A 26,829-nucleotide genomic window follows, 5' to 3' on the forward strand; every position below is an offset into this window, starting at 1 on the left:
AAAATGCAACACTATAAAGGAATATATTTGTTTTCAAGGATTCCACTCTTGCACTTTATTATTTTACGTTTTATTCTGATAATGTTAGAAGATACCTTTCATCCTTACGGTCATACCCTCCTGCTATCCTACAGGTACCCCTTCCTAATATCTCTCCAGTTAAGTTCCAAAGAGATTCAATTCAATTTATTTTGTATACGCAGAACCTTTGTGTTGTGAATCGCTTTGTCCAATTTTGCATTGATTCTGGATATAGAAATAGCCAATCTTCTTTGATGGTCTTGTTCACTTATTTAGGTAATTTCATAACTAGTTGAAAGTAAGTGGTTGTAACTTGAAGCTACTGGTGGCCCTAAATCAAGTCAATTGATCTTCAAAGTAATCTTCTGGAAATGGAAAACAACTAGGATTTGAGCCCCAGAAGCAGCTGATGGTGGTTAAAAATTCAGTCACATGTTAAAATGAGTCATAACTTCACCATATGCTTCTACTTAAAAAAATCACCTGTTTTAATGAAAAGCATTTTTGGCAACACCTCAGTGAGTTTTGGAAACCTGGTTTTAAAACTTCAAATATACACTTTTGGGAGTAGCGTCGGTGCTAAAATGTGGACATAACACGTCAGATTGTTTTTTACAGAATACATCAAACTGATGGAGCGACGAGAAAGAAGGACGGCAACCATTTGCCAACACAATAAAACCTCAATTTGTTAATTTATGAACTTTTACAGGATTGATACATCAACAAGAAAGAAAGACATCTAAATGTCATGTTTCTCACCAACGAATACAAAGTTCTAAGTTTCAGCTGTATTCACTGTGAGTGTTTGAAGAAAACCAGATGCACCGAGTACAGTACCTGGACCTTCATCTCCCTGTCGATGTCCCAGATTCTCACGACTCGGACATCTCCAGACGTCATCAGGAGACCCGTCTCCTGCTCCCAGTCGACGACCATGCCTGCACCTACAGCACAGGATAATACAGCGGTTTTAATGCAGAAGAACATATAATCCAGTACTACCTGTTTTAAATGACAAAAGTGCCGAATGTCTGACAATATGACCATAACATTAAATTACTGAGAATACATTTGCACACAATATGTTAACTGCAGTTTTAAATTACGTTTTTGGAGACGATTTAATGTTATTCATAAGTGAACTCTCACGACATAAACCCACACAAGCACAGCTGTTAAACACACGGAGCATGTGTTGATCCCGCGAATACACAACACACACAATCTGTTGGAGGGTTCAGAAGGCTCCTGCTGTCACGTGTAGCAAATGATGGATGAGTGAAACAGTTCCCTGCAACACAAAGGATTCAGCAAAACCAGAAATGGCTTTCTGCAGCCTGCATAAGTAATAACGTTTTTACGTTAATTTATAAAGTGATATATCAAACATGGTCACCAAGTCAAATGTTTTGATATAAGTCCCATATTCCTTAGTGTATAAACGTGCCCTTTATGCAGAATCAAGCCTTGTTTAGCATTTTGCATCCTCCCTATCAAGACGACCAGTGGGAGCTGCAGACACTGACCCTGGAGCACAGCCTGTCAGCAGACTCTGGCTGAGATGAGTCAAATGGCACTCAAGTGACTAAGTGAGGAGAGAAGAAGCTGAAGACAGCAAGACTCTTTGGGTGTTGGCAGTCATAGCAGGAATCAAGCGACCAGTGCCAGGTCACACTTGCCCTGCTGATTCAGTGCTGCCTGGCAGAGGCCTGTGGCTGCAGCCTCAGGGCATCCTAACGCTTAAAATAAGTTACTTAAGTTAGTGCTTGATGTAACCATCACAAATATCTAATGTTGGACGTCTTCCACTGGGCAAGATCTCCCGAGAAAACGAAGGCTCCATTCACGGCATAAGGTAAGTGCTTCAACTATTGCACAACCAAAACAGGAATAGGAAAACACTTTTGCTTTCCCGTGAGATCTATCTGCAGCTATCTCCAGGTGGGCCAACCTGAATAACTGTGGAAACAATACACAGCAAAAAAGGAGGAAGGAGGAAAAGACGAAATGCTGTCCGTTTCCATTTAAAGCTCACTTTATTCATTCTTTACACTCCCTTTTGTTTGTATCGTACTACAGAGTGCAACACGGTGAATGTCTTTGAGAAGAGATCGTCGGAAAGGGTGCATCCTTATCTCAATCTGTACAACTCTTCACAACCCCTCTGCAGGTGGACAGATCGCGAGACAAAACCTTAACCACTTTTTGCTGGTTGCATTGCTGATGGGCCCGTTAACACCTGCAAGCTGGCAAGTAGCTGAGTTTTTCAAATATTATGTAATTGAACAATCGAAAACATCTCCCAACAATTTGAAAGCCTTTTTATCTTGTTTGACATAATCCAGCATCTCCCGGCAAGATCCATCGCATCCACCGTTTAAAAAAAAAAGTGTACCTTTTTCCCAGGTAAAGTACGTTTTGGGCCTTTCTTCATTGACATTTGGTAAAGAGATGACAGTGGAACTTCAGTTAAAACTATTTTGTTTGAATCCCAGTGGCTAGTATGCACATGAAAACAGATGATTTTACCACAAGCGCTACAGAAACGATATCTTGTTCTCTCTTGAAACGCATCACTCCGTGCTTCATTTCCTCCCTTTCATCCTCCTCCTCTCTTAGTCACTTCCTCCTCCTGTTTCTTCACAATCAATTCTCATCTCTAGTTCACCCACCTATGTCACCAACTTGCTTTATACATTCACATCATTCTTTAACCCAGTGTCTTTTCATCCTAATTGGCTCCTTTCACACAATTTCGAGGTGTAGAGAGAGAATCGCTTTGCTCTTCTCTCCAAAACAATGGTGAACCAATTCATCATTTGTGATCCTGTCCCAGTGCTCGTCTCCTCTACTGCACCATCTGTGTGGGGCTTTCTACTGTGCTACTTGGCTTAAGTTGTCAGAAAAACCTGGGCCTCATGGAGCGGCTTCACATCCTTCACTGTGACGTCGTCCTGCTTGCTCAGACAGCACAACGTCACGAAGCCGGGGTTTGTGGGCACACGTGTGGGGGATTGCACGCAGGGAAAACCTCTTTCACAGGATTGCGCTCAGTCAGTAACACGCTCATAGTCACATGCTTGATGCTCGCTCCTTTTAGAGGCTGCGAGGAGAGAGGGGGCATTCCCTTTGAAGCTGGCAGCTCTGTGATGAAGAAATCTGGGTTACAATGAGAGGAGAGGAGAACGAAGATTCCCCAACATGCAAAAGCGTGTGCATGCATTTCCTCTGAAATAAGGAGCATTCGTAAAACCAAACCTTTGCAGGATTAAGATTCAGTTTGAACCATCTTTATGTTCTCCCGTGTCATCCCATCTTATGATCCGAAATCAATAGTAGATAATTATAAATTATATGTTCCTTACTCTCCGTGCAATGTGACCAGTTTTTCTGTGCTGGAGCACTACCTGGCTTAATTAAAGCAATAAAATACATTTGGTATCAGAAGTTCTCTGGTTTTGTTAGAGAGTGTGTTCATTAGAGAGAGAGAGAGAGAGAGAGAGAGAGAGAGAGAGAGAGAGAGAGAGAGAGAGAGAGAGAGAGAGAGAGAGAGAGAGAGAGAGAGAGAGAGAGAGAGAGAGAGAGAGAGAGAGCTTGTGTATGACGTTGAATATGAAGTTGACATCAAAGAACATAACAGTACTGTGTGTGTATAGTTTGCTGAATCAAGACCCAATCCAAGTTCCTGTGTCTTAGCCAAAGTGGGTGACAACTTTGGACCAGGTGCACTTCAGGTGGGATGTCAAGGTTGACCGGCTATTCTCATTTCAGAAGCTATCTCCTCCGAGAGGTTAGTTTGCTAAGCACAAACAGACAGTTGGGTGCCAGGCCTTACAACTTTTTTGTCGAAAACGCTGCAGTTAATGTGCTTCAGTGGTGCATAACAAATGGTCCATTTAGTTTGCACAAACCGGTTGACAGACAGTCAACATGGGGCTCAGGTTCAGGGGGCCAGGATATTTGCACCCTAAGCCCATCTCAGCTTTCTATTCCTCTCCCAACACTTCCTTTCACCCCAAACTCACTTCATCACAACTCCTTTGTTATTTTGTCCTCATTCCTTCTCAACTCCCTGACTAATGAAAAACTATTTTCTGGAAATTCAGGGCGTCACAGCTCACAAATCTGCCACCTCAAACCCCACCCTTCAGTTTTGTCTCACGACCAATACACTGCTCAGCAACTCAAACCTAAGAGGGAACGTTTGTGGGCCTGAGGCCACTCAGGCCCTGAGTGGGCCTGGGTCTTAGTTACTCACAAAGAAATCAATAGGGACATAGAGAATAGGGATGTGAGAAGGAAGGGCAGGAGCAAAGCAGTGTGGGCAATGCTTTCTGAGCTGTACATCTTACGGAGGTGTAGGTATAGTTAGCCTAGATTTTGATGTGCATTCTCTATTTATGCCTCGTGTCTTTCAAATGCTTCTTAAGCTCAACGATGATTTAAAAAAACAAACATTAATGGTATGGTTCACAGAACGGCTTTTCCTTTGACGAATCTTAGACAAGTTGTAAATAAATCTACTTTTAACACCACTAACAGTTGTGGTGGATCATCTTGGTCCTGTGCCAGTGAACCAAGAGAAATATGTATGTATTCCTTTGGATAAACACGGTTGTTTCACTCCTCCTCTCTGGAGCAGACATTGTCCTCTGCATCCTCATTCTAGGCTGTTATACTCATTGATAAACCAGCTCTCTCCCACACTGCAGCTCATTAACCCAGTGATGTGGCCTTTCTGGCTCTCTTCCACCTCAGTGTTATCTGTTCAGTTCCCTGCATTGTTTTTGCTTTGCAAAAGGTCCTCCAGGTCTCCGGTAATGCATGTGCCCCTAAGAGAAGATGATGTTATCTATGGGAACGCTCTGACTGGCCGTGCGTGATCATTTGGTCATCAAAACCTTTGAAGGCCGAGGCTTGACATTTGGGGAGGTAAAAAGCGTTGACCTGCCTTGTTGACAAAGACCTTGTTGACAAAGACCTTGTAAAATGAGACAAAACCGACATGACATTAGCACTTGCTGACCTGATTATTGTGGGCAGGACACACACACTAATTTCTTACATCAAAGTAAGTTTCTGTCAATTGTCTACTTGGTGTTATTCTCACATCTCAAGTATACTGAAACCCTTACTTCGCAGCCCAGTTAAGTACTGCAGACAAAAAAAAAATCATAGTGTCTGCCTTGAGGCTTTTTGTCTCATTCCCCTGAAACCTGCCTTCTCCAACTTCATACTGAGACCCAAGCTCTAGATTTATCAAGTTCCCAGAGCCCCAATGTTAACAAAGCAACAGGCAGTGCAGCGAAATGTGCTACAGGACACAGCGTCTCTGCCTTCCTAATGCCAAAGAAGAGACAGCTGCCCTACTTTCACTTACGCAACCAAAAGAAAAGGGACAAAGAGGAAAAACAGTCCCTAATATTGAGAGACTGCAGGGGTAGGAATGAGTTGACTGGGGACAGAGCTAAATGAAGAAGAGAGAAAAAAGAAAAAAAAGTTGAAACAGCATTAACAGTATTATGATAAAAAAAAAAGTAATTAGATTGACTCTCAATCTAATCTGTGGAGATGTGAAATGTGCTGTTCTGTGCAGTAGCAGCAGGAATAGAGCCTTCATGCAGTGCCAGCCACGGTCCCTTAATTTCACCAGTTCCCTGGGGTTTAACAGGCAAATCCCTCCAGCGAGACGGACTGGGTGGCTCCATGCTATTAAAATTACACGGCACCAACACGCTCCCAATTATAGACCTTTTTGGGACCAGCTTAAATGAATGAAATTTCATATACATGAGAGGCCATTTTGAGGTGAACATGAGTCATTGGTGTGGTGTCTGTTTGAAGAGAGACCTTTGCCTCACCAAAGACAAAAGCTATTTTATCCTTCTTAAAATAAGAATATCTTTGAATGTTGCTTGGTCTTTGGATATAAGCCAAATTGCAGCTTTTCACTGCAACTGACAGATCGCCCCAAACAGCGATTGTCCAATAATAGCATAGAAACGGTATCTCGGCACAAGTCTGTTCAGCTTGTGGATCCTCAACATGCTGATCCGGTGAGCTTAAGGCTGCAGTAAGAGTTAGAATACAAGGTTTTAAAAAGTCCTTTTTTCATTCTTTCTAAAATTCAAATCACAAGAGAAGTGTAATGTAAGGTGCAAATGTTAGCGTGTACCTATACAATAGAGGGCGACCAGGTGGCATAAGGTTCAATTTGGCTGAGAGCGGGCTTGGCGTCCAGTCGTCAAACAGTAATACTACGACTACTATTAGTACTGGTAATAGTACTACTACTACTACTACTACTACTACTACTACTACTTCTTCTTCTTCTTCTTCTGCAGACTTTGCGAAACATATGGATCTTGTCATGGCTGCAATGATCCATGGGTATTACCCTACAGACTTTTCCCAGTACCTTCAGTAACGGTTTTGATTTTTAACTGGAAGTTCACAGGGCTCCATGTCAGTGATGGATGGTTTAATTTCCCTCTGTAAATGTTTTAATTCAACAAAGTCAGAGCTACGCGTAGTTATTCATCAATTCGCTGGACTACTGAACACAGCACAAAAAAACTAAACTACAGCAGCCATAATTTATGTCTGCTGGAAACACAACAGTGTCCAGCTGTAAGAAACAGCAAAAATGTTTTACGATCAGTATTTAAGGTTTTACTCCGCTATTAATACATAAAAAAGGGTTTATTGTAATCTTTGCGACAAACAGAAGAGGATTCAGGAAAATTGCTCATCATTTGGGACTGTCTGGTCACTACAGTATTAACATAATGTCATTCCTGAAGCCAAAGAGCATCTTTAGATATATTAGTTTGTGGTGTTACATTTACATAAAAAAAGTTCAGTTCACAAACTGCATATGTGCTGAGACAACGCTACGTTTGCTGAAGACATCGTGTCGTCCCCAAAGCCTTTTTTCTTGTTTTTACATTAAAAAAAAAAAAGTACATTAAAAATGTATCGTTTGAAAAATACAAATAAGTATGTGAAGTTGTGGCCAAGAGCTCATATTTCAAAAACTACAAACATTGAGTGTGATAACTTTGCCCTCATTATCATTGTGAACTGCACACACTTTGTGTCAAGCTAGAATTGAAATCTAGAGAGGCATAACGAGAAGAACTATAGGGAACAAAGCTTAGCCTTGTATTAGTGATAAGAACAGCGTGTCCTACTTGCTGAACAGAGAGTCCTAGCACCTGTAGAAACACATCAAGCCTACTTTCAACTTTGGGATGTCAGGGATAAACTGATGCATCACGAGACAGATGCTGGGAGGAAAGGTAGTGGTCAGGGGATGAAAGAAAACAAAAAGAGGCACAATGGTGACTATTTAGTGTAGCACCTTATCTCTGGGTGTGAGGGCATAAAGAAGAGAATGGTGTCACTTACCTCCTTGCTTACTCCTGTCAAGGTAGATGGAGACCCTTCTGGCCAGACCTGTGAGCAGGGGGAGGGAGCAAGAATGCAAGCAACACATTATGCATTCGGACCAACAACAATCTTAAAACACACTTAAAAGTAAGGTTTCATGAGTGTACGCCACATGCAGTCAAATGGCGGAGTGGTGAACAAGGCTGCTTTTTCTCATAGTGGTGTCTTCCAAATGATTAACAGCAATATGTGGGGATCAAAGAGCGAGGGAGGCGAGAGCCGAGTTGCTGCCTTTGCATAACAAACAGAGGCTGTGGAGGCTGCACAGAGTGCACAACCTCCAAGCCTGAAGGACACTAGATCGCAAATCCTTTCTCCCACAAAGCCGGCATTGTGGAGAATTGTCTGCAAAAGACATGGTGAAATAATCCAACTGGGTTAAAGGTGTGTGTGTGTGTTTGTGTGATTGAATAAATCCATTGATTCGATCACACAAAATGACGAGAATTGTTGTTCTGGAAGTGTACGTCAAAGAGAAAACTGATTGCTTGCCTTATTCAGACTCTCTCGAGAAGAGGGGAAATAACACAGAACCAGAGAAGTAACAACAAGCCAGACAAACTTTGTCAACAGAGATGGTTCACTGATGAAGAACAGCACAAAAGCCTGTTGTTAGACGATGGGATGAGGACAGGTGTGCAGCGACTGATGTGTGTGTGTGTGTGTGTGTGTGTGTGTGTGTGTGTGTGTGTGTGTGTGTGTGTGTGTATGTGTGTGTGCATCTGCGTCTCCTTGAGTAACGTTCACAGTATTATAGCAACAGCAACCGACAGAGTTAGAGTCGTTTTTTGGCAGCACATCCTTGTGTAATATTTCATTGGGTTTTACATTATTAATGCTACTGAGGCAATGCTAAAAATTTAAAAGTTTTACAACAGCATATAATTACTGTACTCTATCTGGAAGACATACCAAGCAATGGTAATATCACTTAACTGATTATTGGGCCAGGAGGGAAAGTGCTGTGTGAATGCAATAGCATAAACTTTGTGTGTGTATATGGGAGAAAGTGCAGATGTTTTTTTAAGTTTCTTGCCAAGTAAAAAAACTGAACTCTTTAATCGGAAAGTTCTCAGTGGAGTGGCTGTTTATATAAAAATTGATGCCTTCATTGTAGTCTGAATGCACAGCCAACACTGCTACTAAAGACACATCCGGGAAAGCAAGCACATCATTAAATGTTAAAGTCTGAGTGAAAACAAGTTTGAGGCTCGCTACAGGAGAGTCTCCTAGAGGGGAAGAGTTTCTCAGGGGAATTCAGACGGACAGTGATGCTAGTTAAGTGCGTTGCCTTTTTGTAGTTATGGTGACTCTGCAGCTTTTTAATGATGGAGACACATATGTGCCCACAGTGTGGTCCACATCTCCGAATATACAATGATTCATACAGCTCTCACAGTTTACTGAAAAACCTCCCAGACCCAGAAAAGCAGAGCAGTGGAGAGAGAGAGAGAGAGAGATAAAGAGCATGTGAGAGAGCAAGAGAAGGAGAGAGAGCGCAAGATAACAAGAATGAGAGAGAAAACGAGAGAGGGAGAGAGGGGGATCACAGAAGTGGGTGAATGTCTCTCACAAGTGTGTCCTGTGGGTGTCAGGCCTGGTTCAAATATTTCTGAATAACTGCCTTATGAATTATGGAACTGTGTCTACACAGAAGGTAAACATGGCAACATTCACAGTCCAACTTTAAAATGATTCATAAAATTCAAGCAAAAGAGACAATCCTCGACCAAAAACCATTTAACCATCTTAATCTCACCATTTTAAGATTAATCTTGTGTTCTTAAATAAACTTTGATTGTAAACTTTCCTCCAACTTTGTCAGACATGACAGATATTTAATGGATATGACATATGTGACAGGGTAAGACAGGCGAGGCTGACAACTGGCTTTAAGTTCGCATTACATTACTTTTGAGTGATGGAACTGACTCACAATCTAAAATCTACAACAGTGCGGAAGTCAATCTCTCGTTTCGTTTTTCATGTAATTTTATCAGGTCAGATCAATTATTGTAAAGACCATATGTGACACTCTCCTAGATTTGGCAATATGACAATGACGATAGATGTTTTGCATTACTTCAAAATTTTCTGGTCAATTTCAGCATCCAAATATGTTATTATTAAAAGTGCACGTCTATGGTAATGAGGACGTATTCTTTGCTGTTGCAGTGAGGGATATACTCACTGCCATACTTTGGCTGGATTTGATGGGGGTTGATGATCTCTTCCAATGACTCCATAATTAGTGTGTTATGTTTGGAAGTTTCTGCCACTCAAAAACTCTCATTACAGTCACCTTTTACTCTGAGAGTAAATGATGACTAAAACTCCAAACTATGACAGATGTATGCTTATGAATGCAAAGGAACAGGATTTTGAATTTTAAGGCATTCTGGTTTCCGTTTGTCATCTTTGTCGCATGCAGGCAGACGGTCTGTGCATTGGTCCAAATTTCACAATTTAATAGCTTTTTAAAATAATGTATGTGCATTCATAAATAATATCTGTTTCAAGAGATGAGTCGTAGACGTTGCCTCTTAATTCCAACTCCATTCTCACGTTGCTAATCAGATGACTTTTTGGCTTCATGCTGCTGTAATATTATGTCGTAGAGGGAACTTGTGGTTTTACGTTACATAGGCTTCTTTTAAGTAACAGAAGTTAATGGGATGTTCAGTAATTTACTCTGTTTCTTGTAATATTCATAGTGTATTATGATTCACATAATTGTGATACATTATAATCTTTTTGTAATGAATGTTGTGGTCCCTTTTAGAAAAATACATTTTACAGTTTTTCGTGTTCACAAATAAATGTAATTTTGTTTTACTTTACTTAAACAAATACTTTATCCGCAGTAACTTATAATAACATTACAATGCAATTTAAACTTTGGGAATTAATATACAAAATGTATTGAGTGACGATTAATTCATCAAGTATTATGATAGTTCATGGTTTATTCTATTCTATAAGTCATTATAGAATGCTTTATTAATACGTTTGTGTAACTATGATTATACAGTGCTACAATCTGTTGATAACACATCAATATATGTATGTGTTTTATGCATTAAAGAAATAGGTAGCATAGAAATTGTTCCCCCACTTTCTGCTTATATGGTCCACAAAGCTATTGCAGTTGAAAGTTGAGGCACTCAAATCGGGCACTATCTGGCAGCTTTGTGTGTGTGTGTGTGTGTGTGTGTGTGTGTGTGTGTGTGTGTGTGTGTGTGTGTGTGTAGGAATGGAAGTGTGACTGGGAGGCGTGGGACAGTGGGGCAGTCGGCGAGTTACCACAGGTAAGTATAGTGGGTGGATGGATGGATGGATGGGGTAAGACGGTAAAATAGAGTGTTGCTCTTTACTGTGACCGCTGGTGGTGGGCTGACCTCTGGTCGTGGGCAGCATGTCAGAGAGGCCCTGCCACGCCGACACCATCTCCGGGTTCTTCTGGTCTGCAAAGTTCTTCCAAATACGTAGCGCTCCATCGTCTGGAGAGGGGAGGGTAGAGACAGAGTGATACAGAGAGGCAAGTCAAGAGTGAGAGCCGTAAAAGAAAATACGGATACAGAAATGCAGTGAGGAGCAAAGGCTAAGGCCAGAAGGAGGTGCAGCACACTTGTTTGTATTCCTAATGGCTTTGGAAGTGCATGCGAATTTGTGCAGGAGATTTGATGAAAACCTTACAGACTGGTTCAAAGTATGCAACACACAGAATTACTTGAAAATGAAGACGGACACAAACACACATTTCTCAAAAGAACCAATAGAGAATGTAGAGCAGCATCTTGAAAAGCTTTTTGCCTGAAAGCGTCTCGTCAGTATGAAACAAAGTGAGGCCGGAGTCGCCAACCTTAAAACCCAGCTCCAGTAAAGATGCAGAGCTAAACATAAAACATGTCCATGAACTCTCAAGAGAAAGCTATTGCAACCCATAAAAGCTTCCAGTTGATTTATATTCCATGTTTAACTTTTTTAACTCGGGACATATTTTTTTATAGGGACACATTACATTCAGATGAGATCTGGATGGAATAATCCCAGGGCGTTATCAAGTTTGGTAGGTGTGCAATGAAATAGAGCGTTCTTCTTAGTTTAATGTTTTACTGTTCAGATGAAACAAAATAAATGTGTGTCTCTGTAAGGATTGTTTCCTACGGATCCTCTTGGTTGCGGTGGTAAAAGCCATGGTGGTGGTAGGATGAGGGAGGGGGGTAATTGCTTTGTTCTGTTGATGAATGGTGATAAATACACACGAGTGCAGCTTTGGGTTTGTGTGGTGAAGAGTCAAGTGTTTAAGGCTCGTTGCTGCTACAAATGAGGCGCGTTGAGATTTCCACTGTGCTGGTGGGCGCACACATTTAAGCTGTTAATAAATATTAGGATTTTAAATTTTTACCCATTGCATTTCTTTAAATTTTCTTTGTGAGTGTATTCATACATGTGCATGTGTGTGGTTTCACACCTGTTGCAGTGAGCAGTAATGAACAGTCGTGTCCGTTCAGGTAATCCATGGATGTGATGCGAGTGTACCGAGGGTTTCCGTTGTAGAAGTAGTCCAGCCTCTCGCCCTTCTCCCAGTCCCAGAAACTACAGCACACATATGCACAAGTACTCGAATTAATGATTTCATCTGTTTTACGTGTGAAAAATATGAAACTCAAACATTTGCATAATGGTATTAAAGATGATTTGTTTTTTTCATTCTGTGCGTTCTCTGACCAGATGCTGTCTTTGTCGGCCACAGCGATGCAGGTGTTGAAGGGGTGAAACTTCACAACAGATGGTACTCCAGGGTTGCGGTTGATGAATATTTGATCATCCAGACGGGAAACACCTGTGATGGAATGAAAAAGGAGAAGATTTTCTTGATTTTTGTTAATTGTTCAGCTTTGACACAAGAGGCTGTTGCAAACACTTAAAAAAAAAGATATCTTCTTTTTTTCTGTACTGCCTGCAGGACAGAGCCTCAACCTACTTGTTCCTAATGAATATGTAAATATTTACTGTGAATATATGTTTTCCTCTTTAAAAATGCCAATATGAAAGAATGTCACCCAGTGTGTTTTGTTTATGTCTGTTTGTGAATAACAAAGGTGCTCTTTGGCATAGAAAAAAAGTTGATTTTAGTCTTCCTGTGGGATTTGTGAACAATAAAGAATGCTCTTATGAAATATAGTTGGTTTCTAAAATCCCTCCCTATTTACTCGACAGTTAGGTGTCTCCAAATAGTCAAATAGTCTAAAATTCGATTCAAGGACCCTGATTCAACTGACGATGTCGCAGTCCAATCGTTGCAGAAACGGTAAAAAATATGGTTAAGAAACAAAGAATAATTGGTCATTCATAAATAACGTGGCTACTTCAAATAATTGCATTCAATAATTGAAAACACTCACAGAAGAACACAGCACTATTAGAGAACGATTTTTGAATTTATGATTCACTAAAATCAGCTGGGAGAGGCGCATTGAAACCAGCGGGACAAACGCTTTCCTGAGTGAGCGCGTCGCCTCAACCCTCAGGTTTGCTACAAGCCGCCATATTGAGGGCCTTTGAAAGGCAATAAAAAATGATCCAATCTTGTATATTGCACCTTAAAACCATAAAATAACGTGTCATCATACAATCTCCTCCCAACATGGGCTTCCGCAGACTATATACTAGTAACACATATGTGATATGTCAAAAACAAACGTAATCGAGGGTATTTGTGGCTATTGACAGGACAGAACTACATAGCAGTTCAGGAGATTAAAACAGCATTTTTAAACCAGAACATACTGGAAAATAAATGACTGCGTATAGAAAGAATTATGTTTTACAGCACCGTGAGGTTACACAGGAGTAATCATAGAGAAACAAAACATCTATAGTAGGAGCGTCAAGGCAGAAGAAAAAGTCTGAGTCTTTGTCAGATTTCAATGGAGTATAATAAACACGCTGCCAACGCACACAACTGAAAAATTCACTGCCTCGCCAAACGTTGTCATGGCAACAACACATATCGTTCCACAAGCCTGTCCTTGGCTACCTGAGCACACACGAGAGACCGCCATAACGAGATGAAAAAGAATGAGGAAAAATCCATCATGAATTTATCACTGATGCGATGGGAGGAAAAAATGTAGTTGGAGGGAAAAGCCCGAGGCCTTTGGTTAAAAGATGAGCACAATTATCACCACCGATTTGCTTTTGTTTGTGCTATTTGACGGCACATTCGATACGGAACGACTGAAAATAACCTGCGGACTTTCAAACTGTGTGCTGATGGGTGTATTTCGCATCAACGACCAAATCATGTTTACAAGCCAAAAGATATCCGCCACATTTTTCCTTCTCCGGTTTCTGGTTTTCCGGCCTCTGTCTCTCTTCCTCCGTCCTCAGTCTTCTTCGCTCTCCATTCCACCCTCCCTCTTCTTCCTCCATCCTCTCATCTTATTTCTCTCTGGAGTGAACCGACTGAATGAGGGCAACCCTACTACTTCTCTCTCTTAAAAAAAAAAAAAACTGATCATAGAGGGGAATTCAATGATTTAGCGAGCAGACATGTGCAGAGGCAAACCTCAGCTCTGACGCCAATCTCCTCGTGACTGTGAGCGTGTGTGTGTGTGTGTGTGTGTGTGTGTGTGTGTGTGTGTGCGCAGGGGGCTGCCAATGACGTTGGAGGTGTTAGTTATTCTGTTTGAGAGCCTCCGACTCCTCGGGAGTCTGTGTGTGTGCTGGCACCCTGGGGCTTTATAAAGTGTGGGTTTCTGGGTCTGAGTGTGGGTTTGGTATGTGTGAGAGGGGAGTCTTGTGACTCATAATAAAAGGGGGCTATGCATTGATCAATTCTCCTGCATCATTGCAAATCATCTGCGCACTTGCTCACATGTCTGAAACAAAGCTGCACCATCTACACCGACTGTGTGTCTCAGTCTGTCCTTCTCTGGACAGTCTGGACTTCATCCAGCCTTCTTCAAAGCTACAACAAACTTTCAATTAAACATGATCTTGGCACAATCTCAGTGCTCATGCTCTGTGATCTTAGCACTGTGTTTGACATTGCTGGTGATAGAGCTATTCATTGAAAAGGACTGTTCTTAATGAAAAAAATAAGCATTTCATCCACTAAGACAGAGACAATTTTCCGTCATTAAATAGGGTTGAGTGATAAGTTGACATTTTCCAACCAGTGACAGTCTGCCGAACAGCCGGTGAATGTCAACACAGTATATTCACACAAGTGCATGAAATGCCCAGGAGTCGTAAAACAATGAATGAAAGCCCCCTTGTCAAAAAAAACAAAAAACAATACAAAATCACCTATTTGGGAACATTTTTGTTTGTAGTGCCAGCAAATGATTCAAACACGACATTTGAGATTACACAAATCTGCAGAGCATTCTCAGCCAATCACCAATATTCGTTCAATCAGCCAAGATTTGGAGTCCCTCAAAGATTGATTCTTGGACCTCAGACTGTCGGCGAAGTTATATAAATAACAAGTCGACAAATTATACAAGCCTATGATATAAATAAAAAAAAAACATTAGTTGAGCCTCACTGTGCACATTGAAATGTGTGTGTGTGTGTGTGTGTGTCACTAACCCTTTTGTGTGATGCTTCGGCTCTGCTTTCTCACGCGAGTGTTTCTCAAGAATCTCCACTGCCGCTCCATTCTCACTTGACTCTCCACGTCATGCTCCTCTGGGATCTGAAAGAGTGAATTAAAAAGTTGAGGCTTTTCAAATGTATGTTTTCGGTGCTTTGAGAACAACAAGCCGAGTGCCATATTGGCGGCAGACCACCTCATCCTGCAACAATTTCCTGACGAACAACACTTTGTGTAGTGTCTCGCTGTGTTGTGTCCGGACTCAAAACACACACTGGAGATGTTCTGTTACAAATCATGTCAACATATTCCTCAAAAGGTGGAACTACTCCTACAGGCCTTCAACCCTGGTTGTCAGGTTCCAGTATGCTCTCAGACTGCACCAGTAGGCACTGATAATACAAAATGTTACCAACTTGTCTCACCACATTATCGGCCTGATTACTTTGCTAACTACAATGTAAAGTGAAGCTCACACTGTTAAACAGACAATGAGTCAAGTTATCAAGTTCACTTTGTTTAATCACATCTGACCACATCTGTTGAGCTACGGGACAATATTAAATAACTTTGTGACTCAACAGTCCAAGCGTTACTTCAATGTCTCCCCTTTTAACAGGACATTTAATATGCAGAATGTATATGATGTTTCAATGCTAAGTAAATTACAACTTTATATTACCTTGTTATTATATGCATGACAGATAAATAAACAACAGAGTAAACAACGGAGAAAAAAGTGTGTTTAAATGCTGGTTGCCAGCGTGTGCTTATTATGCACATTCTTCAAAAGGCTCCCAGTGCCCACTGAATGCTAAACAGCTTGACAGACCGACACTACTACAGTGCCATGTGACCATAGTACTACTGTGTGCAATCAATATTCATGTAATGTCCTTGCTCTGCGTATGTTGCGGAACACACAAATTAACACCTCTGAATGGAGATTGTGCATGCTGTCAAGTCAAGTGTCTAAGTGTGTTCAAAAGAAAAAAAGGTTTGTCCTTACATTTCCAAAGAATGTAGATGAGGTCTTATTTATTAATTTTAACTATATCCTCCTCCTGATGTTCTCTCTCTGACGCGCACGCACGCACACACACACACACGCACAGAGAAATTTTATTGGCTTCCTCCTGGTTGTCGCTGTAGAATTTATTTACACGGACAGGGTTGTCCACACACTATTAGTCAACTGTTTTTTCACTCATGTGAATAAAGTCTTCACTGACCTTGCTTCTTACACACCCCTACAAATGTAGGTGTGGATAGACTCTCTTTGAAACACACACACACACACACACACACGCACACACATACACACACACACCTCATGCTGCTGACACAGAGATATGATAACTCGTGTAAAGAATTTGAGGCATACTCACTCACTCACTCACTCACACACACACACACACACACACACACACACACACACACAGACAGTCACGTGCACACACACACACAGCTTCGTAATGGAGGGGAGTTTTATGGCAGCACTCAAAATTTTGCCCACACAGCATTCTGATTTGCGCTTCAGAAAAACCCTTCTCCTCTCCGCCTGCTCTTTCACTCATTCTTCACTCTTCCTATCCAGTCTGCTTTTTATCACCTTTTGTTGCCACTCTTACGGTACTTTCATCCTGCCTGGCTCTTTTTGAGCCTTACTGCACTTTCAACACCTTTGTTTTTTCTCTTCCTCTACCTGCCCGTCTGTATCATCTCTTTTTAAATTATATTTTCATCATATATTACTTTTTGTATTATCCAGTAAATCTTTCTGTATTTCCTTCCCTCTTCTTTTTGGCCCAAATGTTTTTGTGTTATAAAAAATTTAATCTACTTTTCTTTTTTCCATCAGTCACTTTGTTTCTAATGCACACATGAATTTTGTATACATTGCTTTTATTCCATATTTCTCTTCCTCCACTTTTTGATCTTTACACTTGTCTACTGGCGGGCCGTGCGTTTCAGACCTTGGCCTTCAATGAGTGCCGTATAGTCCACATCACATGCGGACTGGGGAAAAAAGTATCCCGGGAGTTACTGTCACAGACTGACCCACTCAATACACGGTGTGTTCATACAGTCCACAGTTCAAGTGTGTGAACATGCTCCACTAGTATGACACGAGAAAAGAAAAGAAATCTTACTATTACGAGCATGGAGGAGGTCACACACCTGCGGAGCTATTGTAACCACTTTCCCAAGAGAAAAAGGCACGGCCACTCCGTAGAGCAATTGTTCCATTACGCAGCGCTCGTCTCGCTATGAAGACAGCGGCTGCTACTTCTAGAGCTACTGGAGGTTTATATTAGCTCTTTGCGCCCCACTGACTGATCACAGCACATGTAAATGGTCTTAAACTAAAGATCTGATTTGTTGAAGACCATGACAATCAATCACAACATCCACTCAGAGAAAAAAATGTGATTGGATGAAAGCCTGCTGTCTTGGAAAGCACTGCTGAAGGCTCGAGACTGAAGGCAGAGCAACAGAGGAAGACAGGATCTGTGACATGAGGAAATAAGCTGATAGGGGAAAATAATTATAATACATGTGTATTTGTGAAAAACAATGAAAATTATAAAATAGCTGTAACTTTGTGATTCTGTTTAGACCTGAAGTGAAGGCTTAGCAGGCCCTAATGGCCCACTTGACTCTTTAAAAAAAAAAGAAATTCCCCCCTTCTCTGATAAATCTCAACTAAATGAGCTGACACCATTTAGTTTCACAGGCAGGATGGCATGTTGAGGCGGACGGAAGCTTGATTTAATATTACAAAACCCTGCTACACTACTGTGCACGGTAAAAAGCACATCTTTTAATCTTACATTTCACTCTGGAGGATGTTAAGTCATGGATCTCAGAGAGCACAATTATTCAGATAAGCCATCTTGTACAAGCAGCAGGTACTAGCTCACACTGTGATTGATCCCTCGCCTGCGGTTTTCCATAAGACTTTCTAAAATGCGTTCTTTAATGCGGTTCATGTTCTAGATGACTCCTAAAGCCATTGTGAAATGCATGACAAAGTGCACCTGTGACACAACTTTACGTACATATTCATGTGAAAACTGATAATACCTGCCGTAGTACTTTTGTGTTGCTTAGCAACCACTCTAAGCTGCTGTTTTTGGCGTAGGAAGAATTTATTTTTAAATTATTGATTTAAGACATATGGATTTTATCTTTTTCTTTTTTAATAGACTGATGTATAAAATTGTCGACATTTTATCAAAGCAATGACTCAACCATCACGTTGCTTTAGGCCTCTGTGTGGAGCCCATGAACCCTGAGGTCTATTGTCAAATACAACTAGAAATACCACCTCCAAGTCGTTTGCCTTCGCCAACCAGTTATTTTGCAAATTCCCTTCATATCTGTCCAAAATTTCATCATTTTATTCTATCAGACATTTGTGTGAAATTGTCATAATAGGATATGATTTCTTGAGTTATGGCCAACTACAATTACCACTTTGCGCTTGTACGCCTCCGACTCTTTAAGTGCATTGCACGTTTATGCCAAATTGGAAGAAATTCTCTCATTGCATTAATTGGAAATCACGTTCAAGAGATTGGAATGGATGTGAGGTCACAGCTATCATTGACCACCAAAATCAAATGGGTTCAGTTCATCCATGAGTTCAAGTGAACGTTTGTTCCATCAAGGCGTCACTGAAATACCATCTTTTACGTGAGTGGGATGTGGTGTGGTGGCTAACATAGAGGTATAGAACACACACACACACACACAAACACACACACACACACACACACACACACACACATAAATGACTATCAGCGAGAGGTGGTGAAAAGACATTGTGGATGGAGAAAGAATAGAGACTGGGACTCTACCTTCATGACAGGTTGAGCGAAATACTTGGCACTCCAATCACACAGGCCCGTCTGGAGGGCTGCACTAATGTAGTTCCTGTGACCGCCGGGTTCGTCACCATCCTCAGCTCCCTGGACACACACACAAATGCGCACACGCGCACACACACACACACACACACACACACACACACACACACACACACACACACAAGTGTTAAACTGAAGAAAAAACAATACAGTTGCTGATTACGGTTTATTTCAGCCCACACAATGGCTGCTTTACACACAAAGACGAGTAGGGTGATCCTCTACCTGCTCAGGTCCCTTGTCAAACATTTTACGGGTGCGAGGGAACTGGTGGGAGTGCGGCGCCTGCCCTCCCAATGTGGGGGTGTAGGGAGGCCGTGAAGCCGGCTGGTCTCTGGCGGGGGGTTTGGGCACCTCGTTGGTCAGGCTGGAGCTGCTGGTGCTGGGCATGGGAGGAGACCCACTGACAAACAGAGACATTCATATGAGGACAGAGACATCATCAGCTTTGCCTTTTCATTCTTTTAGTGTCAAGAGAAACAACTGAAGAAACAAGTTGGCTTTACATTTCATATTCATCATATAATATTTATTTCTATATGCATGATTTTGATCATTTTGAAATTACTTTGCTTATTATTTTCTTTCTGGTTTATTGTATGTTGTATTTAGGCACAATCCACATTTGAATATTTTATGAAATGTAATATATTCCAGCTGTGTGTGTGTTGCTTTGCATTTTACTAGCAGCCTCCTGGTGACATGGCGGCTGTATGCATGATGCATATTTTTTGGGGCTTTACTGTAATGCGTTTTGTGTATTTGAGGATATTCCTGTGTGAGAGATGTCTTCCTTTACCCAGCCTGGTGGATGTGCGTGCCCTTGCTGGTGGGGCTGGCTGGGGCCGACTGGGTGAGAGATCCAGAGTCCAGGATCCTCTGGGGCCGAGCGTTCATTGTGGCCTGTCGGCAAAGAAACTTGTTAGTTAAAGTCCTGTAGTTTAATCAAGTCATCCAAGTTATCTAAAATCTGGATACTCTTTTCACTGTAACAGTGTGCGAAAAGTGCAGCACTTTACAAAGTTTGATGAAATTTCCAGACTTTTATCTTATCACGCTGAGCAGGTAATATAACCTCTTCGTTGTGAGTTGTCTAATGGCTGCTCACAAGGGAGGGGCAAACTTAATAAAGACAATAGAGGCAAAGCTTCATTGATGAATAGCAAAAGTTGTTGTTTACGCAGACCAAGTGGAGAGAAAACTGCGTGCAACCTAAATCTAATTAACACAGGCAAACACATTTCACTACATTTGATTTTATTTCTATGCTAATTACAGAATAGAGGCAGGTATATTTTGTTTGTGCTTGTACCTAAAAGGCTGAGCAGGAGGGGAAAAAGTTTTCAATACAAAGTTTACACACATTCAATCCAATGCGGTTACGAGGGTTGGCTGTTAGTGCTTCATTAGGAGGCAATTGGAAGGGAAACAAAACAGCAGTAAAACCGGCTGAAAGGGTTATTATGGAAATAGCTCAGTTGCTAATCTAAGTACCTTGTCTACCCAAGCACAAAATCAATATGAGGAGAAAGACATAAACAAAGAAAAGCAGATAAAAAAATATTTAGGATGTCCATATTCCTTTGACAAAGATGATTGGTAGCAGCTCATGTGTGAAGGCAACAATACACAACAGACATTCACAAAGAAACTAGATTATTTGGCAGAACTGAGCAGCACACAGCAGCATAAATCCTTCTGGAGCTCATTTGAGATTTAGAAAGGGGGTTGCAGCAAAGTGCAGCTGTAAACTAGTAAAAGCTCAAACAAAATAATCTTAACGTATTTGTGTGGTTATTATCCTGTCCTGCATTAAAAGGCTATAGGTTTTAGTCACGCACTCACAAACTATTTTCTATCCACTGAACTACATCTGCCAACTATATTACAGCTCAGAAGGAAGTGTGCATCTACTCATGGATGCAATGCTCACGAGAGGTAGACATTGTGTGCTCCTCAGCTGACAGTACAGATATCAGTATCGAGTAGAGATGCGCGCTTTTTGATTGATCGGTGTATGAGTGGGTGACATGAAACTGCTAACAACAAGTTCTGTGGATTATCTTCAGTAACCAGGTCATGATTTCTGGAAAGATACATTATTGTTAAGCTTTGAAAACCCTAGCAGAGTCCCATCAAGTTCCTTTATCTTTGAGAGAAGCATCTCCGATGAATCTCTCCAAAACTAAGCAACGAACACTAAGACAATATAGATTGATAAATAGCACTACAAGGAAGAAGGAACATCTGTATTTTAGTTTTTGTGGTAAGATGTCCCTTTAACTCTAAAAAACTAACGTTAAAAATAGTGACACCATCACTAACGTCGGGTATATTTCACCCGATATAATGTACCTGATAAAACATACAAAATGTATTAAAAAACAACAATACAAGTCAAATTTAAGTACTCTTCTTTTATCTTACCCTATAGAATTTCTCATAAAACAAAAAACAGGTATCATGGTGGGACCCTGAAAAAAGGCTAAAAAAATCAGGGTGAAAATTAGGAAATTGTCAATAAAACATGATTAAATATAAATAATGGAACTATGAACTTGTTTTTTGGTCAGGTCGTTCCTGAGACGTGAGGAAAATTCTCCCTTCAATGTTAAAACCCATCTAAATTTTGTTTACCCTCTAACAGGCACGTGTTCGGGTGAAAATCACCCGAACACAGAAAAAAAACAGGGGTTTGGAGCAGAGAGACACGCCCACCTTCATTAACGTCAGTGAGACAAATGAAGCTACACAACAACCCACGCAACTCAGACAAAAGCGACACAATGAAAATAACATAACCAATAACGTAACCACAATTGCTCGGGTGAAAATCACTCAAGGTTAGTGTTCTAGGGTTAAGAAACAAAAACATAAAAGACACCTGTTTCCAGATGCTAGTATGGATAAAAAGTTGCATGCTCATCAGTTAAAATGACTCAAATATGGAACATGTTCATGGATTATTCATCAACATGTGCTAAATAAACATCATGCTAACCCAGGAGGCCACACGTCATATCTGCTGACAAGCTTTCAAGAAAATATGATAAGCAAAATTCTCCCATTAGCAGGACACCATGGTAATCGGTTCTACCAGCTGCTAATCTCCACGCTGGGAAACAGCTTGCTCTCCTGTTTCCACCAGCTTCCCCGCACTTTCTCCATCATTAATTGTTTGTAAAGTGAGTCAACGGAGCAAAAAACATGACTGTTCCTGTTTAATTATTTAGGGAAACAATGCCTTGATGTATGATGATGACACAGAAGTGGTGAAAGTAAGAGGGGATTGGTCAAGGCAGAGACGGCGAACTGATGGGGGAAGTTGTGGTTAGTGGGTACGATTTACTTGAGGGTGGGGGGGGGGGGGTTAAGTATGTGAAAAGAGATATCTGCTGCGTCAGGTGAGGGAATTAAGAAGCTTCAAGCCACTCAAGTCTTAATCTCCTCTCTTGTTATCTCAACTATGGAGAAAAAAAGTGAGTAGAGCCTTCCCAAGGTCCATGCAAACATTTAAGGATATTATATGGTCCTTTTTTTATTGCACCTCCTTGTCAAGTGAAAACAATCAGATTTCAAATTAAAAAAAAGGGCATACATCTTCTTTTGTCCTGAAACTTCACAAGTCAAACTTACAGACAAAAGACCAGGCACAGGATTTATAAAAAGACCCAAGACATTCACCTCAGCATCATGCAGCCAAAGGAGGCTATTAAAAAGCATTTAATGCTTTCATCTTTTGAGAAGCAAGTAAGTTTTAATTAGCTGCTGACCTTGTTCCTTTTGTTACAAATCAATAACATTTGACATTTAAAATCCTAATTAAAAGAGCTGGATTCCCAGTTAGGCTAATGTTAATACTTGTGAACTTGAGATGGATGTTCTCTGATTAAGCTCTGATGAGCTCTCTGCAGGAAAAGAAATTATGTGGGATCCATCTACGATAACTCATTAACTTCAGAAAGTAGGCTTTTAAAGGTGTTTGGATTGCCTTTTTAAAATGTCAAACTGTATATATAATTTTTCCGGTCTACAGAGAAGACAGGTAGAGCTTAAATCCCTCATCACTACTTTGACGTCATGCTGGTATGAGTACACCACATTGAATGCACGACATGAATGAGACTAGTGCCACATGGTGTATTACGTACAACTATGTTGGGCTCATTGCAACCAGAAGCACAGAGGAGTGTGTGGGTGTCAGAATATTTCAGTTCAGTCAAAATCCAATTTGAATTAATTTTAAACAAATTTAAGTCAAATCTCAAATCAGTTGGGATAGGTCCATCTAAAGTCAGAAGAATTAAATTATAGACAAGCTACAAGTGAATTTAAAATAAAATCAAGAAGTGAAGTCTCAAGTCAAAAGAAACAAGTAAAAATTAACACTTCAACCAATCAAGAAAAAAAAAAATTAAGATCTTAAGTCACTGAAGACAAGTTTTGCGCGAATCAGAACACGTTCAAGTCGAGTCACACAAATCTATCAGATCAATGAATGCTGACAATAAACATGACCAAGCATTTGAATATGTTCCTTTAAAAGCTTTGTTTACTTTAAATTGTGTCTTTCTTTTTCAATCGCCTGCCCTCTGGATATAGAATTGCTGAAAATATGTTTGTTAACTGGTAAAAGAACTCCATTGTGTTATATTGTAAATAAAGTCCTGTTGTTTTTTTTTTAAAGAGAGGTCTCATTGCAGAGATGCTGCTCCTCTGAAGGGTAATTGAGGGGACAATTGGTGTTGGTGGTAGGAAACACAAGACATTTAGCCTGAGGTTTAGAATGGGTGGTGGAATATAGTGGTTATTATGGCTGCTTAAGTTACGGCAGCCTCTCTGCTCTCCTCTGTCAAGCCTGGGGGAGTCATTGGCTCTTAACTGCATTTGCACAAAAGTAATGGCCTTTTGGGGGAAGAAAATGTAGGGGGGAGGAGGAGGGCACGTGTGCTTGGAACAAATCTTTTTCACCGCATAACCATGACGTGAAAAGAACTGACATAATGAAACAGAGAAAAAAGGTACATCATTACACCTCCATTACACTCTCAAAAACAACGCTGACGCTCATCTTCTAAATGACTAATTACTAATTATAAAAAAGTTTCAAATCTTGGATCCTCAATATTTTAACCACTCAAGAGCACAACAATGACAATGGCTCAAACAAAACACTTAGTATGATAAGCTGGGTGTGTGACGCAGTCTTACCATTTCAAAGATCAAGCTTTAAAAGGGTCGAACACAACATACCTTATATGCTATGCTGTTGAGCACCTTCATGGCCAGATCTGACACTTCAGGAAAAGGGTCAGCAGCAAGATGTAACAGCACTCTCCAGATCTGAGTGTAAACACTGTTGAAGGACACACCTGGAACAGACACAAGCAAATAATGAAGTTAATCATATTCCAATGTGTTACACACAATACACCCAGCAACACATACATTTAACTCTTGTGTAACCCTCATCACTCCCATTTAAGATCATTAACACAGCAGAGCTAACAGCTAAGTGATAATGTACAATCATCACATTAGCATCATGCGACCTGCCATTTCTTCTCCTGCAGTTGTTGAGCTGGCAGGGGGAGCATGACCTCCAGTGTGAGGTAATGAACACCATTAATCAACACGCGCAACAAACAGCTGTTTCTTCTCATCCATTGGAGCTTCATTGCTGTCAATTGTCGCCGTTATGCATACAAATAAACAAAGTCTCTCCATTCTTAGGTGTTTTCTGTTTGCAATTCTAATCTTTGGCGTTGTTTTACAGTGAAGGGAGCCTTTTATTAATTTCCCTCTTATTTATCGAAATTAGGATTCTAAACTAACCCCTGACTGCTTGTTTGCACATTACCCATCTTCTTTAGCCCTCTTATATTTTTTTCAAGAGTTGCTCTCTGACATCAGTTTGTTTAGGGTCTTAACCTCCCTAATTAAACAATAATTAGATAACTGAATAACTTTAGCATGTTGACTCTGCAGTGCACTGAGCCTCCTGCCCTGTTGCTGTGACTTTTAGGTTTTCACCCTTTGTCAGCTCCAATCTGTCACCTTTTTCTCCTCCCTCAGCAACAGGGACACTGAGCAGTATTACTCTCCAACCGTTCTTCATTCCTGCGCATTCCTCCTCCTCCTCCTCCTGAATATGACCTGACGACCACTTTTATCTCATTTCCTTTTATCATCTCACTGCTTCCCCATCATCACTTTTCCATGAGGCAGACATGCAAAGCCTCGGGGCCGCAATCTCCTAAGGGTGCTGTGGAGAAGTGAGAATGAATGAAGCCTGGGCCCTCTTATAGTTCCTCTCAAGAGAGCGACAAGAAGGTTCAATGGGTCTAAGCTTCAAAAGACAGGAGACAAAGGTAGAGAGGAGGATGGAGAGCTACAGCATGGAGACAGAAGGATATAATACACACACAAGAGGAAATCTGGAAAAACTGAAGAGCAAAGTGAAGAGAAGATAGAAAATGAGAAGAAGGGAAATACAATATTTTAAAAGCTTGTGAGATAATGTTAGATGTGACATAGCTGGGTAACAAAAAGTGATGGAGAAAGTAGACAGAGTAGGAAATAAACAGGAAACAAAAAAAGAATCGAGAAGAAGATGAAAATGAAGCAAAGGTGAGTGATGGAGTTAAAGAGGAGATTAGGCTGCAGCCTAAGGGGCAGAATATGATTAGCGATGGCTAGCCAGAGCGCTACTTGCTGCAGTAAACAGCCAGTTGATAAATGTGAAATATGGTTCCTTTCCCATTTAACTGCTGCACTACATTACGAGTGCACACAAATTACCACTGCACTGCCTCTACATAGTCCACATGAGGGAACGTGACGGCTTACATTACTTACTGGCAGAATGCTGCACCAGTGGCTTGTCCTGACTTGACACAAGACCTGCTCACAGTGGAATGGATGTACAGTAGTAAAGATGTTAATTATTGGCAAAATGAACCACTGCATCACCGTTTTATGGCTTTCTCAATTTTGGCAAATGACAAATACTTTTGACTCTGCTCAGTACTTTTTGGAGCTGTAAATGTTTGACGCATTAAGAATGCATCTGGACATTTTGAAGCAAAGTTTAAATATATTTCTAAGAGGAATGTAAGCTGTGCAAGCAGCACCAAATAATGTCTGTGGTGCTCTGCAAATGGGAGAGAATCCAAAATACACTGACACAGGTAGAAGTGAATCAAAGCCCATGATGTGACAAAATATAAATGTCAATGCAGATACAGGAAATGTTAAGCACGGCGTTACTTTATCAGGCATTGAATGGAGCTATGTAATGCTTCCATCCAAAGCGCATTACAATTTTGCCTCTCATTCACATTTGCTGTTATTCACACAGAGGCAGCGAGATTGCATACAAGGTGCTGGTCCGACTGCCTGGAGCAAATTGAGGTTGAATGTCTTGCTCAAGGACACATTGCTTTGTGGACAGGAGCTGGGACTCAAACCACTAACCATGTGATTAGTGGACTGCCAGAGCCTCAGCTGACCTTACACTGATGAAAAATCTTAACTATTGGATGAATTGGCATGAAATTTTATTTGACCTTTATTTAACCAGACAAAATCAGTTGAGAACCAATTCTCATTTACAATGATGACCTGGAGGCAGCAACACAGTCCACAAGAGGCACAAACAACTGACTTTTGTGTTCCTTCGAGTCGTCCATTTAAAGATTAACATTTTTGGTTTGAGTTAAAATATCTCGAAAGTAATTGTGTGCACTGCCATGCGATTTGTATCAGCCATTTAAGGTCCCGAGAAGGCAAATGACAGTGATGGCTCAGCTATCT

At 40.8% G+C, this 26,829-nt stretch overlaps 1 protein-coding gene across 2 annotated transcripts in view; it reads right to left on the bottom strand.

Moving 5' to 3' along the window:
- Positions 1-26,829, bottom strand: part of rptor (regulatory associated protein of MTOR, complex 1) — a 126,378-nt gene that overhangs the window by 4,627 nt on the left and 94,922 nt on the right. The window contains exons 22-31 of one of the 2 annotated variants that reach the window (XM_068589217.1): positions 24,268-24,386; positions 19,814-19,917; positions 19,240-19,417; positions 18,946-19,056; positions 15,079-15,184; positions 12,208-12,322; positions 11,951-12,075; positions 10,875-10,976; positions 7,435-7,482; positions 862-968 (exon numbers count right to left, since the gene is read on the bottom strand). In XM_068589217.1, coding sequence (XP_068445318.1) covers positions 862-968; positions 7,435-7,482; positions 10,875-10,976; positions 11,951-12,075; positions 12,208-12,322; positions 15,079-15,184; positions 18,946-19,056; positions 19,240-19,417; positions 19,814-19,917; positions 24,268-24,386 — 1,115 coding nt within the window. Of the gene's footprint in view, positions 1-861; positions 969-7,434; positions 7,483-10,850; positions 10,977-11,950; positions 12,076-12,207; positions 12,323-15,078; positions 15,185-18,945; positions 19,057-19,239; positions 19,418-19,813; positions 19,918-24,267; positions 24,387-26,829 lie in introns of both variants that reach the window. The other variant, XM_068589216.1, reaches the window with a different exon arrangement.

The sequence above is a fragment of the Clinocottus analis genome, unplaced genomic scaffold (assembly GCF_023055335.1).
Source record: "Clinocottus analis isolate CAN_PGR_092001 unplaced genomic scaffold, fCliAna1.0.p SCAF_22, whole genome shotgun sequence".
NCBI classification, from domain to species: domain Eukaryota; kingdom Metazoa; phylum Chordata; class Actinopteri; order Perciformes; family Cottidae; genus Clinocottus; species Clinocottus analis.